The sequence below is a fragment of the Tupaia chinensis genome, unplaced genomic scaffold (assembly GCF_000334495.1).
Source record: "Tupaia chinensis unplaced genomic scaffold, TupChi_1.0 Scaffold000513_1, whole genome shotgun sequence".
Lineage (NCBI taxonomy): Eukaryota > Metazoa > Chordata > Mammalia > Scandentia > Tupaiidae > Tupaia > Tupaia belangeri.
In genome coordinates, this window is record NW_006160026.1 from 2,909,735 (window position 1) to 2,925,106 (window position 15,372).

At 43.9% G+C, this 15,372-nt stretch overlaps 1 protein-coding gene across 1 annotated transcript in view; it reads right to left on the reverse strand.

Moving 5' to 3' along the window:
- The window catches only part of ASAP1 (ArfGAP with SH3 domain, ankyrin repeat and PH domain 1), a 359,138-nt gene that overhangs the window by 299,018 nt on the left and 44,748 nt on the right, over positions 1-15,372 (reverse strand). The window contains exon 2 of the mRNA XM_027775016.1: positions 15,157-15,283. Coding sequence (XP_027630817.1) covers positions 15,157-15,283 — 127 coding nt within the window. The remainder of the gene's footprint in view (positions 1-15,156; positions 15,284-15,372) is intronic.

Below are 15,372 nucleotides of genomic sequence, written 5' to 3' on the forward strand. Positions count from 1 at the left end.
CTGGCAATATGATCACTGCATCAGAAATGTATGATTACACCTGGCCTTTGACCTATTCGTTCTTCTTTTGGGATTATCAACACTACTGCGGAAAATGGCATATACACACAAATAGTCCCAGCTTCCAGTGTGAACATCAGGTCCTCCCCTTTGGGACAACTGCCAGCTCAGCTGTTTAAAGCACACATGCTTCTCAGTTGGGAGCAATGTAAGAAACAGAGGGAAATATTACTAATACAATGACACACCTTTTAAATGTTATTGAATAACTTTTGTTCAAGTTTTTTTTTTTTTTTTCCTCCAAAAGTGAGGGGAAGAAAGAAAAAGCACCATGGGCATCCCCAACCATTTCCTCCAAAAGTGAGGGGAAGAAAGAAAAAATACCATGGGCACCCCCAACTGGGTCTTCATGCTGTGATCCACCCCAGCCCCAGCCAGGTAACAGGCACAAGCACTCCACATGTACAGAGACACCTTGGGCTGTGAACCTGGGACCTTACTATGTAGCTTCAGCATTGCAGTGTTAAATTATTTTTGGTTGGGTCACTGCAGCTGTCTTGAAGACCTTTTTGTTTCTCATTTTTTCCACTTTGCTATAGGGCATGTGCACTTACCAGAGAGTGCAGAGAGAGGCAGAAAGAAAGAAAATGAGGAAGCATCCCTCAGGGGAGATGGCCACACTGCAACCTCTTCTCCTCCATTCTCCTTTTGAGATTTTTGGGCACGAACGCACATGCACCCAGAATGTCTTTCAAGCCCCCAGGCCCCACCAGGCACAAACTCAAACTATGCAGTCAGTCATGTGAGATCCAGACACCTTAACTCATGCCTCCCAGCTGGCCCACGGATCTGAAGATATCTTAATGCCAGGGAACTGTTAATGAAATGTGTTAAATAAAAATAAGCAGGATATAAAAATATCTGGAGAAAAAATACTTTAGTGTTGAATTCTCCATTTTATACCTTTCTCTATTTTCTACAATGGAAATACAGTCTTTATTTTTAAATAAGAAAAAAAGATTAGCCACCAAAGTATGTTAAGAGTAGATTTTAACACAGATTAAATGACAGCACAGGAATGGATAAATACCATTCACACTACAGTAAACTCTATAGGATAAACAACCAGTTTTGTTTGTTTTTTGGAATTTTTTTAACAAATACAGTCACATGCTGCTTACTAACAAGGGCATATTTTAAGAAATTTATCATTAAGCAATTTCATCATCATGTGGACATCACAGAGTATATTTATATAAAACTAAGCATACAGCCTACTATACACCTCGGTTATATGATATAATCTCTTGAGACCACACGGTGTATGTGGTCTATTGTTGACTTAAAAAACATCAGTACATATCTCCTGGCTGCAAAGTGCAAGAGAAAAAACAGAGGGGAAACCTACAGATTAAAAAAAAATTTTTTTTAATACATGTCCTTTGATTTTAATAAGAAACTCTCATTTGGATCCTGACTTCAACAAACCATGTTTTAAAAAGACGATAGCTGGGGAAATCTGAACAGCGACTGGAAATTTACTGACATTGAGGACATTTTTCTTCCCCAGATGTGATAACTGTATAGTTAAAGATTTGGGGAAAAACAAAACAAAACAAAACCAAAAGACTGATCTTTTAGTGATACATACTGAAATATTTATGGGAGAAGAAAAATAATACTTGGGATTGTTTTAAAAGATCAGGGGATGGGGAACCAGCAGTTAGTGTAACAGCTATGTCGCTGGACTCCTACGTAGTTGACCGCGGTTTGCGTCCCGGACTCGGTGGCTTAAAACTCACGCCGGGCGCGTGTGCATGCGTGCCCAAGATCCCAAGAGGAGAACGGAGAAGGGATTGCGGCGTGGCCATCCCCCCTGGGGGGTGATTTCTCACTTTCTGTCTCTATGTCTCTCTCTGTCTGTCTGGTGAGTGCACGCGCCCTAAATCGAAAACAACCCCTCCAAAAAAAAAAAAAATTTAAATTTAAAATTAAAAAAAAAAAAAAAAAAAGATCAGGGGATATAGGGTGATGAAAACAAGATTGGCCCAAAGCAGGTCATTGTTGAAGCTGGATCATAGAAACTAGGAGATTTTATGTAAAAAATGAAAGTTAAAAATAAATTTAAAATTTTCAAAATTACCCTAGGTTAAAAAAAAAAAAAAAAAAAGAACTTGAAGGACTGAGCTACTAAGAGGAAAAAAGACTACAAAAAGAAATATGGGAATGGGGAAGAAGAGGGAAATCTATTAATACAAAGTATCACAAAATGATACAATAATAAAAGCTGTATTTTTTAATTCTAAAGGCATTTTTTTTTTTATATATATATATTTTTTGCTAATTTTTAGATTTGAAGTTTTGGTGTTTCTTTTTTTAAATTATTTATTTTATTTATTTATTCATTCATTGATTTTTTTTTTTTAATCTCACCAGAGGGTGAGAGTGAGAGAGAGAGGAAGTGAGAAAGCAAGCCACCAGGTCCAGGACTTGAACCCAGCTCGGCCATGTGGGAGTGTCCAGTGCCTTAACCACCACGCCACCTGCTGGCCCTTTTTTTTTTTTTTTTTCAATGAATTATTTTAGAACTATTAAGGGAAGGAAGGCATGAGACTGGCAAACTTCATCTCAAGCCTCATCTAGCTTTTTCAGTCAAGCGACCTTTGACAAATCATTTTAAGTTTTTGAGCCTCAGTTTCCTCATCTGTCAAAAGAGGAAGTAATAGCTTTATTGCCTAATGAAAGGCTATGTTGATGAAACAGGACAATAAAACAAAGTGCAAAAGGGCTGGTGAGTAAACCTAAGCTACAAATATTTATAAAATCATATGATTCACTACTTACCATCCATAAAGAAAAATCAGAGGTTCAATCTTCTTGAAAAGACCAATTCTCCCTCATTGATCCCTCTCATACCACATGATGAACTAGCTGCTCCAGATGACCAATGTAATTATATAGATTTAAATGCCTCCCACTCAATTTAAAAGCGAGGAATGAAGGGGAAATGCTTTCCTTTTCCACTGGCAGATGCATCTCTCATTTGTGTGTGTAAAGGTGCATTTGTTTCCATTAAGAAAGAAAATGCTAACCAGACTCTTACTTACTTGCACTTTGCAGCTAAATACCTAAGAACAAAGCAAGAGACAGGACAGGGTGGCAAAAGAGAGGGTGTGAGCTATGGAGCCAGGCAGACCTAGGTTTGGTTTCTTGCTCCATCATAAACTAGCTGTAGTATGATATAAGAAAAGTGGTACTCAGTACAGAGCTGGTACTCAGAAAGCAAAAGCTATCACAATTATCACTGACACGATGAAAGACAGCCAGTCACAGGTACCAACAGGACAGACCAAGAACTGGCTCAGAAGTCAGATCTGCTGTCAATCTGTGGCACAACCTTCAGGGAATTCAGTAACTGTGGGTTTTCCCAATTGCTCTGTGCAAAGGATAGATATAGTCCAAGAAATAGCCTTAGCAGTATTTGGGATGCCTTTACCAGCTCTGCCTTCAACAATTGGAAATCAGGATGAGCCCTGAAGCCTAGAGGTTAAGGGAGCCAGATCCCACATGGCCAATTGCAGTTTGAGTCCCAGTCTCAGTGGCTTGGAAAACATGTTGGACACAAGTGTATGCATGTCCCACATTTCAAAAGGATGGAAAAAAGGAGAAGAGATCAGGGCACAACCACGTCCTACTGAGGGATGCTTTCTCTCCCTCCCTCTCATCTCTGTCAGGCATGCTTGCCCTCTGGCAATGAAAAATGAAAGAATTATAAATCAAATGTGGTTTCACAATAATCTTCACAACTTTTGTAAAATGTTTGAGTGCCAACTAGGTTTAAAAAAATGGAAGGGATGTTCACAACACCTGAGATACTTAAAAATCTACTGAAAGCAAAGACATGTATGAATATAAATAAAAATACAACTCAGTTCATTAGCCTATCATTGACAAAATTATCCTAAAATCAGAGGGGGATTTTACCATGGCCAATGAGTTGGTATTTAATACCTTATCAGGTAGGTAGCTATTAAATTTTACAAGTCTAACTTAAATATCTCATTTTTCAGCATTAACTGTTTCCTGTTATTCTGTCATGAACAGTCATTCCTATATAAGGCAGGGTCTTTAAAAAGTTCATGGAAATTGTGTATTATGAAAAAAATATGCCTGGATTCCAAAATCTTTGCACCAGAATAAACTCATACTTTAATTCTACTTCCACAAACTTTCTGAAGTCCTCTTGAGATAGCAGATGAATAAATAATCTTGGTGATGAGTGTGAGATAGAGAGAGCGTGGATTGAGCAGAATACGTTCCAAGTCTAGTTCACCATCTGTAAAGTGGGCAAACAGCAGCCACCCCACAGAACTGCTGGAGGGAGTAAATGGAATGAGATGATATACACGGAGCACCCAGCACACTGCCTGGCACAGAGCAGGCACTTAACCATAATGTTCGTGGATTCTGAATATGTTCAAATTCTCCTACACAAAAAGCAGACCCCTGGGATGGTGACGTGGCAGCATTACTGGACTCGCACCACTTCACCTACTGGGCAGCAGTACATTCACTTGCATGCTATGAAAAATATTACTATTATTAAGGCAACAGCAGCTGCTGAGCCAACAGTGAATGCTTATTTTGATTTGCACTTTGTGAAAATAAGGAGTATCTAATTTTATGTAAATGCTATTAATGTAAACAAACAGTACAAGGAAAAGGAAACAGGCTTCATAAAAAAAATGATTAATGAAACACAAAGGAAGGTTCCCCACATTTCGAAGCAGTGAAGACACTTGTTTTCATTCCATGTGTAACTAGGCAGTGAGGCAGCCACTCCATGAGGGGAAAGCTGTAAGACCTCATCACACCTTCAGGCAGTCTCCTTTATATCAATGGGGAAAGCCAGTGTAACCAGAAATCTTCCCAGAGCACGCCCTGCTGTCTTGCCTAGTCTCCCATCCATCCCGGGTATCCACAGGGAGACGGGTCATGGAGTATCCTGCCATCGCCTTAGACTTAGTGGCAATGGGTGTGGAATGTTGTTCTTTTTTGACCACATCAGCAAAGCTAAAACGAGGCAGCACAATACTCTGACCACAGACCTTCAAAATACCCCAAATGAATATAGAGCAGAAGGGGTCATGGGGAGGTGAGATGTGCAGAAGGGCAAACAGAAGCCAACATCGCTCAGGCACTGGTACCAGACGCTGACCTGTTCTATGTTAGCTACCGTTTCTCCCAGGAAGAACACCACAGAGTATGACTGTCCCCGTGCACTTCCTGGACTGAAAAATGAAGAGGAGGAGGCAAGGAGACCTAGATCCCAGTCCCAGCTTTGCCATGTGATCCAGGTAGATAGGCAATGTATTTCCCAGTCTGCCTACCCTTCTCTGAAGACCACTGGCACCCCAGGCCATGGGAATATATATAATCTACTGTCCTGCCCAAAGCTGGGCCAGTCCAATCCTCTGTCCTAAATACACAGAGATGCCAATTGGTGGGGGTACTGAAGCTGGGGGTTATGGAAGGCCATAGCTTCCACTGTCTGACATTTGCCCAAAAGAGAGTACCATTTCGTTTCATTCTTGCCCTTCATGTCCCATGAAACATTCCCATGAGTCCTTCCAATAAATCCCTATTTTGTCCAAACGAATTGTATTTTGTTTTGGTTTTTGCTTTAAGTGTGGAGGCCAGGTGGAGAGAGAGGAGAAATCTGTTACTTACAACAAAAGAGTCTAAATGCTGGACCTCAGCATCTTCATCCATAAAAGGAGCAGGACCAGATGATCTCTGATCCCTTTTCCAGCTATTGAGTTGGAAAAGTCACATTTGACACAGTTGTGCATAGAAAAACACACTGCGACTTTTCTGAACACCTAGAATGTTGAGATTACATCATAATAATACAGTTATCATAGTTACGGCGTGCTAGGAGTGGGCCAGTCCCAGGCACAGTCCTATGGGAATATAAGGTATCCAGGATGCATTAACAGTAAAGAAGCTAGGAAGAGCTTATATGTTCCTCCACTCAAAGCACACTTGGCAGGAAAAGGGATGGCCTGGACTGACTTAGCCAACTGCTTTCCATAATAGTTGGTACCAAAATGTAATCTGTTTTGGGCTTTACCTCTCTCTGGAGCATGAGGTTCTGATTTTGTTTTCCTAGTTTCCGAGTGGCTAAATTGGGTACTGTCTTATCAAAGGGACACATATTCCAGTTCTTTGGGGGAAAATTATACCATAGCTTTGGCATTAAAATTCAGTTCTTATGTAACTGACCACAAACAGGGACATGAAACAGGGCTGCTCAGATGGTGCTCTGGGCTAGAAAGACCCACTCTCAACTCCTGGAGTCTGTTAAGACCAAGTTCATCCAAGTGCCTCCTAATCTGATCCAACCCCTGCCCCACAAACAATTAAAACTCATTTTTACTGACCCTGAAAAGAAGCTACAAAGCACATGGAAATGCAAATTCAAGATGTCCTTTTTCTTCCTTCCAAACCAAAATAGAATTCCTTGTGGTCTCGGTGCTTCAAGCTATAATCAGTAAAGCACACAACCTCGCTGCCATGCTCAGTCCACATCTTCCCCCAGCACCTCCTCACAAATGACCAAGATCAAATACCTGCATTATTACATAAGAAAGAAAGCAGATCACTAAGACTAAGCCCCAGAAGAAACTCAAAGGGGCAGCACTGTCCCTGTTTTGATGCACCAATAAAGGGTGTGGAAGCAAACAGACAGGATTAGCAGCAAGGAGAGGAAATATAGAGTGCACAGGTAGACCGGGGGCCTGGGCAGATCACTAAGACTAAGCCCCAGAAGAAACTCAAAGGGGCAGCACTGTCCCTGTTTTGATGCACCAATAGAGGGTGTGGAAGCAAACAGGATTAGCAGCAAGGAGAGGAAATACAGAGTGCACAGGTAGACCGGGGCGGGCCTGGGTCAGAGGGAGTAGCACCAGCCACCAGCTCCCTTACATCCAGAAGCAGCGATATCGACCAAGGGCTGGGCAAACAGCATACTGAGCTGACAGCCTGTTTCAGATCATACTGTGGGCAGGACTTCCAGGAGTCAGAAAGTTCAGCACTGCCCTTGTCCTTCCCTTATCCCATATGTGCCTCCACCATCCAGGTCCCTGAAGCACACACAGCAACTCTGTCATCTGACCTCACCACCTTCCAAAACGAGTCCACCAAGTCTCATCTCAGTCACACATCCAGCGGCCCGATGCAATAATAATAAAGAGCAAAAGTGATGCAGATAATACGCGCCATCGCTGCAGAGAGCTCAGCAGGCTAGGTGCTGTAGCAACCACTACACATACACGGTCTAGCTAAGAGGCAGGTACTACCCCACAAGGGAACTGGGCACCGTAAGGTTCAGTAACTTGCCCCCTCACGTGCACTAGAAACAAAGCTGCCACTAACCCGAGCCAGGAACCTGACCTCCTCAACCCAGTGTCGCTCCTGGTGCACAGAGGAGAGAACGCCTGCCATCCAGCTTCCCACTGAGGAATGTTCTGGACTCTCCTTTGCCTCGCTCTTCCCTACCCCACAGGAGGAGGGTGACCAGCCTGCCTGGTCAGAGCATGACATTCATGCCGCCCCACTGTGTCAGAACATGAAGTGACCTGATAAGTGCCTCATGTGCAGGATCTCCCTTAATATCCAAAATGCCATTTACTTATCAAACAAGGAAATGGAGGCTCAGATGTGAAATGATCTCTAGCCGCATCACTTACTCATGTATAAATAATGCAAGCAGGAAGGCTAAGGCCAAGATCTGGCTCTGGTCTCCAGACGACTAGGTTTCACAAATGGAAAACGTCTTTGAGGCTGCCTGGACTCACAGACAAGGAAGGCAAGGACATCCAACACCGCAAAAGCCTCTGAAAGCCCCTTAGCCTGCCATCAGGGAGAGCTACTGTGGCCCTACACACCATGCCTTATGAGACCAGAACTTAGTCCAGCAGACTGGGCTAGCAAGATCTGGTTCCTAACTGTGGGTTTCCTCCTTGTTTTTCCTACCTAGAAGCACATTCTAGGGAACTGTATTCCAGAATACCCCAGTGTGTACGGTTAGCCACCAAGGCCCTGTTGGAAAGCAGAGTGCAAAGAGCCCTGGGCTAGGGAGTCAGGAGCCCAGAACTGAAATCTTTGCATAATTTCCTTCTCATCATTCTCTCACTCACCATATCTGAAAGCAAGGGAACTAAATTAGATCTGTGTGGGTCCCCATCACTCATGAGCTTTCTCCTGCAAGGATACAAGGCTTGAAAACTCTCCCAGTAAACCAATCATATGAGTAAGATAACACTTTGCTCCCCACTTTCAAGCATCTATAACTGGAATCCAAGCATCTGATTGGCAGAAGGTAATCAGTTCTACACACCACTGAGTAGATGTATTTAAGCCAAATCAAACACATTTGGCACAGTTATGCCAAACTATATTAGCGGAGATGTTGAATAATTTTTCTGCAATACTGTAAGCATCTACTGGACACCCATCATGGCTTTTACAGAACCCTTGGTTCCAAGGCTGGCAAGGCTCTGATTAGGTGCCCTTTAAGATCCCTTCCACTCAGATATTCAGCAATTCCCCCAAGTAACTAGCACCTGGCAAAAAGGCAGAACTGTGGGCCCTGTAGCAATTCCGACTAAAAATAGTCATTCTTCACAGGCTGTAGGCAACTCACAGGTTTTCAACAGTCCTAGACAATGTATGCCAAGTAGAGTCAGAAGCCACAGGGCTTTGCTCACTTCTGCCCAGCTCAAGGAGAACTACCAGCTGCACTGTCTTTGACCACACAAGGCGAAATTTAAAGAGAAGTCCAACAAGGGGTCTGAGAAGGACAGAGAACACCAATGATTTTTTCCTTTTTCTTTCTCCAAACTCCTTCATTATGGCACTAGACATCTAATACAAATAAGAAAATAATCCATAGGCGTCTTTTTTATGGGCTCTGGGAAACAAAAATAAAACAAAACCAAAACCTAGCAAACGAGAAGAACATGACAGGGAAATATAGAGAAGAGAACAAGAGTTTTCAATTCAGATCCTGCATTCCAAGCCCAAGTCTACCATTTACTTGTGTGTGACCTCAGACAAGTCATTTAGTCTCTAACTTTATTCAAAGGTAAAGAGTAATACAAGAATGCTTCCAGAATGGGCTTTTATTAGATGACAGATGCAGAAAATGGTTTTAAACTCCAAAGACAGACAGTTGTCCCTCGGTATCTGTGGGAGACTGGTTCTAAGATGTCCTGTGGATGCCGAAGTCCCTACATATAATAGCATAGCATCTGCACATCATCTAGGCACATCCTCCAAAACACTTTAATATCTAGATTGCTTGATATCTACTACAATGTAAATGCTATGTGAATAGGTGATAAATCATATTAAGGAATAATGATAAGAAAAAAAAACCTGTACTTGTTCAACACTGGCATAATTTTTTTTCTTAATATTTCTGGCATCTGTAGATGTAGAATCCATAGACATGGAGAACAGACTGTATAGAAACACCAAACAGCGTGAGCATAGAATATCTGGCTAACAAGTCTGTGCCCTATTTTAGAACGAGCAGTATTTCTGGCACATAAGAAGTGTCCTTCTCCTTTTGATTCTACAGGCAAATGTACTCTTCACTCACTGACCTTTGATGGTTTTGTCCAGAGAAAACTCACCCAAAGTATCTGCAAACTAGGTCAGAGGCCTGGACCATGGAGACTAGAATTGTGTGTGGAACATGACATCATGGGAAGGTTTGTTTGCCTTTTGTTGCTTTATCTTGAAGAGATCAGAGACAGATCCAAACACCGTTTCTTTACTGTAAGCAAAGAGACCAACCTTGATTTTATCCAAACCCTTCCGGAGATGGTTTCTTTCAGACTAATCTCTTCGGGAGTAATTAATGAGCTTCTTAAGCTTCACAGCTGCACAATAAAACAGCACTTCCTAATAAGCTTACCAGCTTTCAAAATTTAAAAGAGGCAATGTACTTGCAATCTAGAATACGGGGAGTGATGAGTAAGATGAGATGTCAATCCCTGACCACTGAATTCCCACACGAGATTACACAGAACACTTGAGGACCTAATAGCAGTTATCAAAGACTGATGACCTCTAGTTATCAGCATGGAAGGAGATACCCAAAGGCACATGAGTAAAGTGTACGACTGACATGGAAAGTGAAGGAAGACCTCCAGAGAGAGTCTGACTGACATGCTCGGCGACACCACAAAACCAGGATGAAGTCCCAAATCTGCTACTTAACTAGTTGTGTAACCTTGAGCAAAATCTGCACTACTATCATCCTCAGTTTCTTCATCTGTACAGTGATGACAGTAGGGCAAAGATAAACATTAAATAGTATGAATAATGCTTGCACCTAGTAGGAACACTAACAACTGAGAACTACCGTTGCTGTTTTTATGAAAGAGCCTTGATAATGATCTGCATTCCACATCTTCATTTCTTCACTCAGTGAAACATTTCTATGCCTTCAGGAATGAACATGTGACACAAGACAAGTCTCTGATCTCATACCCTCTACCAATTGTTAGTTCTCTTAAGAAAACTTTGAGGGACCAGTAGATGGCATAGTGGCTATGTCGCTGGACTTCCACGTAGTCGGCTGCGGTTCGCGTCCTGGACCTGGTGGCTTAAAATTCACATTGGGCACATGTGCGTGTGTGCCCAAGATCCTGGGAGAAGGAATTGTGGCATGGCCATCCCCCCAGGGGGTGACTTCTCACTTTCTGTTTTTCTCTCTGTCTCTCCAGTGAGTGCACGTGCCACTCTCTAAAAGAAAGAAAGAGAAAGAAAAGAAAACTTCGAGCCTACACTTCTAGAAGGCAGAGTGGTCACCTTTGCTCACTGGGCCTGGTACACTGCCAGACACACAAGAGGCATTGAGCAATTTGTGTACAGCCTGAAGGATAATCTGAGTGACACAGCTGTAATGCTGGGACGAATGTCCTACATTATTCCTCCATTTATGAACTGCCCCGCCCTTTATACCCTTATCTGTTAACAGTTACAGCCTTCTTTCTTTCACCAAAACATTAGCTATTCCATAGCACAACACAGGTTAATGACCCCAGTACCTCAGCAGGGCTCGGGAAGGTGACCAGCATATACACAGCAAGCGCTCCCCAAATTGGGTTAAGCAAATGGTGTTCAGGGATTATACCCGAGGAAGTTCCCATATTTAAATCTAAGAACCCATAACCAATTCTGAAAGCACAGAGGGGAAAAGAGTTTATTTGAGTAAGAACTCCTCAGGATGTGGCCAATGAAGAAAAATTAAGCCCCTAAGGAACTCAGGCAGCACCTGCTTCATGAGAGCAAAACCAGAAGGAGCAAATAACCCCCCCCCAGGTTGTCTATCAGGCTCTTAACAGATGTCTTCATAGACATTTAGAACATCTATCTTATGTTTTAACTGTCCTAAGGATTTCTAATTCCCTTTTATTTACCACCTACTTTGACCTTGCAGACAAATCCACAAGGCTCTACTAACCCCCCCCCCCAGGTTGTCTATCAGGCTCTTAACAGATGTCTTCATAGACATTTAGAACATCTATCTTATGTTTTAACTGTCCTAAGGATTTCTAATTCCCTTTTATTTACCACCTACTTTGACCTTGCAGACAAATCATTTCTCATGGTTTCAAGTGTCTTCTCTGTAAAATGGAGGCAATGGTCTCTCCTTCTGGAACTCACAGGGGTTAAACGTGATCACGCATGCCCAGGGCCTACCACAGGCCTGGTGCAGAGCAGCTGTGCAGTAAATGGGCTGAACAGGATCCATCGTCACCAAAACAAAGTGCTGGCCAACATGAAGTAGCCAAGCCGTACCTTCATTTATCATGCTGGGCTCTCCCTCTGCGAGCACACTAAGTTCTTAAATGAGGGTCCTGCCTGTCTCCCTCATAGTGTTCCTAAAATTCCTGCCTACTCCCATTTCAGAAAAACCCTGGCTTCTCCTGGTCACATTCTCATAACTGCCAAATGGCCATGAGTAAAATGGCACACACCAGTGTGCTTTGGTTGCTTAATAAGCAAAGCACTGACTTTTTGCTTGAAAAACACTCACACGCCAGGATGAAACCTTGGCAGAATACCAGCTGGTCCATCCCTGCCTCCCAGAGGCAGCGACTCATTAAGGGCCGGTGAAACCATGACTCCCACAGCCATGTAGGACCCTCCGCCCTAAAGGCAAAGCCCACAGCGGTTTCTTCTTCTTCCCATATATTTCTGATCCATCTCACTGCTCACTGCAGAAAGATTTAAATAAAAGCACCAACAGTTGCACACCACAACACAAGATTTGCCAAGGAAACATTTAAGCAAAAGAGAATATGGGTTAATTTAGGGTTCCATGCATAGAGACCTTACACAGCTTTTTTAGCTGAGATCTATGTAAATGAATTAGCAATCCAGAGAGCAAAAAAGGTCATCCTAAACACACAGGAAAGTACATAATTACTAGAACTAGAAAAAAGGTTTTTTAAAAAAGAGAATTCCAAGCTACCCAAATTAATTCCTATTCTGGAGTTTCCACATCACCAAAAAGTACCGAAAAGTTCTATTCCTAAGAATAACCACAAAATAATACAAGCTGGGTTCTTAAAGTTTCCAAATATCTCACTGTGAAGTGTATGCCAACAAGATTTGTGGTTCATGCCCCCTATTTTTCTTCATATTTTAGGGGTGGTAATCTTAAGCCCTGTATTAAAAAAATAATAATAACTGAACTGTGATCCACTTAAAATATGTATAATAATGTACTCTTTCCATGTATGTAAGCTTAGGGAGAAAAATTAGTTCAACCGTGGTGGTTATCCTTCGGCGAAAAACTAAAGCATACATCCAATCTCACAGAGTAAGAGGACTGGGAACAGTGGCATCTGGAGAGATACCACACTCAAGTTCAGAAAAAGAGTTACAAAATTCCAGTGCCACCCTGAATGGAACACCCATTGTTCTATTTCTGAGAAGGTAAGTACCATCAAGGTACTCTAACATGACACTCTACAACTTCCAGCCTCATTCCAATTTTTCTTATATTAATAGGCGATCCCGCCTGCACTATGACTGAGCCTATTTTTCTACCTAACCTTGCCAAGCAGTATCTCTCTTCCTCTCTCTCTCTCTATCTCTCTATCTCTCTCTCACACACACACCCCTATCTGTTGTATATCTGCTTGTATGTTTTAGTTACCTTAAACTAAGATCTACAGCACCTGAACATAATTTAATACAAACTCCGCTGTAGCGGTGATGCAAAATAAACACACGTACCTCCACAAAGAGCATCACCAAATACACTTATCGCACCATGCACAAACAGAATACAGTAACACCATCTCAAAGTGCAGAAAGCTAAAATAACTGACAGCTCTATTAGCGGGCACTGAGGAAAGGGAAAAAGTCGCTCTGCCTAATCAATGTCACATCCTTTACAGGCATACACAATGAGTACAGACAAAAGATGCAAAATGCTCCCATATCAGTATGTTCCAATTTATCACAATTAAGTGAGGACAGACCCATCATGGGGTTGAATGCCTGGGAACTTCATTTAATCTCAGACACTCACCACGACAGGCCAGCGCAAGAGACTGACAGTTCACACAGTTGCAAAAAGTCTATTTACCTCTGGCTTTCAAACAAAACTAGTTAGGTAGTATTTCTCCAGTCATGTCAAAATTCACTTCAATCACCCAACACTGACTCGACAGAGAACTCTAGAAGCATCCCCAACTAGGATGGAACATTCAGACTAATTCACAGCACTCTGTAAGCAGGCAAGACAGGACCCAGTACTAACAAGTCGCTCCTCTCCTAAAACGTGGGGCCCCTGTGCTTCTGAATATCAATCCCGCATGGAGGAAAGCAGGAGTGAGGAGCAGGGTCCCATCAAGAACTGTGCCTACAGAAACCAAAGCTTCCCAACATCACAGAGGCCCAGCCACCTGGGCTTAAATCAGAAAAAGCTCCCCAACCCTCAAATAAACCAATCACATGACAATCCACCCTGCAAAGAAAATCATTCCCCTTCCTAACTTCTACCTGATGCTGTCTTTCTCAACTGGCATGGGTTTGGCTTATTTGCAGGGGAATGATGCTTCATGGCACTTACAGGTGGCGCTGAGTTCTAGGGCTCATGTCCTATTTTTATTGAGGCTCCAGAAGTTTCTGCAGCTCCTAGGCTTGAGGGTTTCTCCCTACCCTTCCCACTCTATCGTTAATTCACTTAGAATTTTAAAGTTAAGTGCTTTGTCCTTGGCCCTGCCCCCAGGCACCCCCAACCCTCTCCTGGGGGGTCCAGATAAGAGGAGCCCTTCTTTCTGCAACCGCAGGCCCCCCTTCATTTTCCCTTTTTGGCCAGCTCATCCAGGCGGCGCTGGCCTCAGATCTCTCTTCACAGCCTTGGGTGCCCTGCAGGCAGGTCTTGCTGGTGCAGCAGCCCTGAGCCCTGGCAAACCCTCTGGGGCCAACGGAGGCCGCTTAGAGACCTGTCTGCACAGATCTCTTCCTACCTGGGTTTTAGGCACCAGGAATTAAGCTGCGAGAGGGGCTGGGGTGGAGACCAGCACTGAGTTCCCACTGACTCCGCTGGGATTTTTCCACGGGCCCTTGTCTCTGCAGCTAAGCCTGCCAGCCCTGCTGGGCTCTCCCTCTGCGAGCTGTAGAAAGAGGCATGCACTCCCATCTCCCAGTCCCCTGACGGTGACCTTGGCTGTGCAGCTTCTCCCCTACGCCACCTACTCTGCGGGTTATCAGAGGGTCACAATGATGCAGGAGCCTGGATTAGACTGCCTGACCCTCGAGAAAGGGGCAAGGCAGGAGAGGACTTCTCTCTTCTGCCTTCCTCTGCGTGCAGAGATCCCTCAGTTCTCTATCCACCTCCAGTTCGGGGCTTTAAGGAACCCTACCTAGGGAAGGGGCTTCGAGTCTCAAGTCCCCAATTCACCCGAGAGCAGGGGGCATTCGAGGGGGTGTGGCTTCTTCAGCCCCCAACATCCCTCCCTGCCAGCTCCACAAGCAAGAGCATCCGAGCGCGAGGCAGCGGCGCGAGCGCGGCCAGCGAGCGTCCCCGCGGCCGGGCCGGGGTCGCCGGCCCCGACCTACCTCCTCCAGCAGCGTCACGGTGTTCCTGCAGTTGTGCAGCCGCGTGGTGAAGCTGGACGTGGTGGGCGAGTTGTAGTCCTCGGTGGTCTCGGCGATGAACTCGGAGACGGAGATCTGGTCCGGCATCCTGCCGGGGGGACGAGACACAAGCAGGGGCGGGGGGTGAGTCACGGCGCAGGCTCCCGGGGCCGCGGGCCGCCCGGCGGCTCATGAACG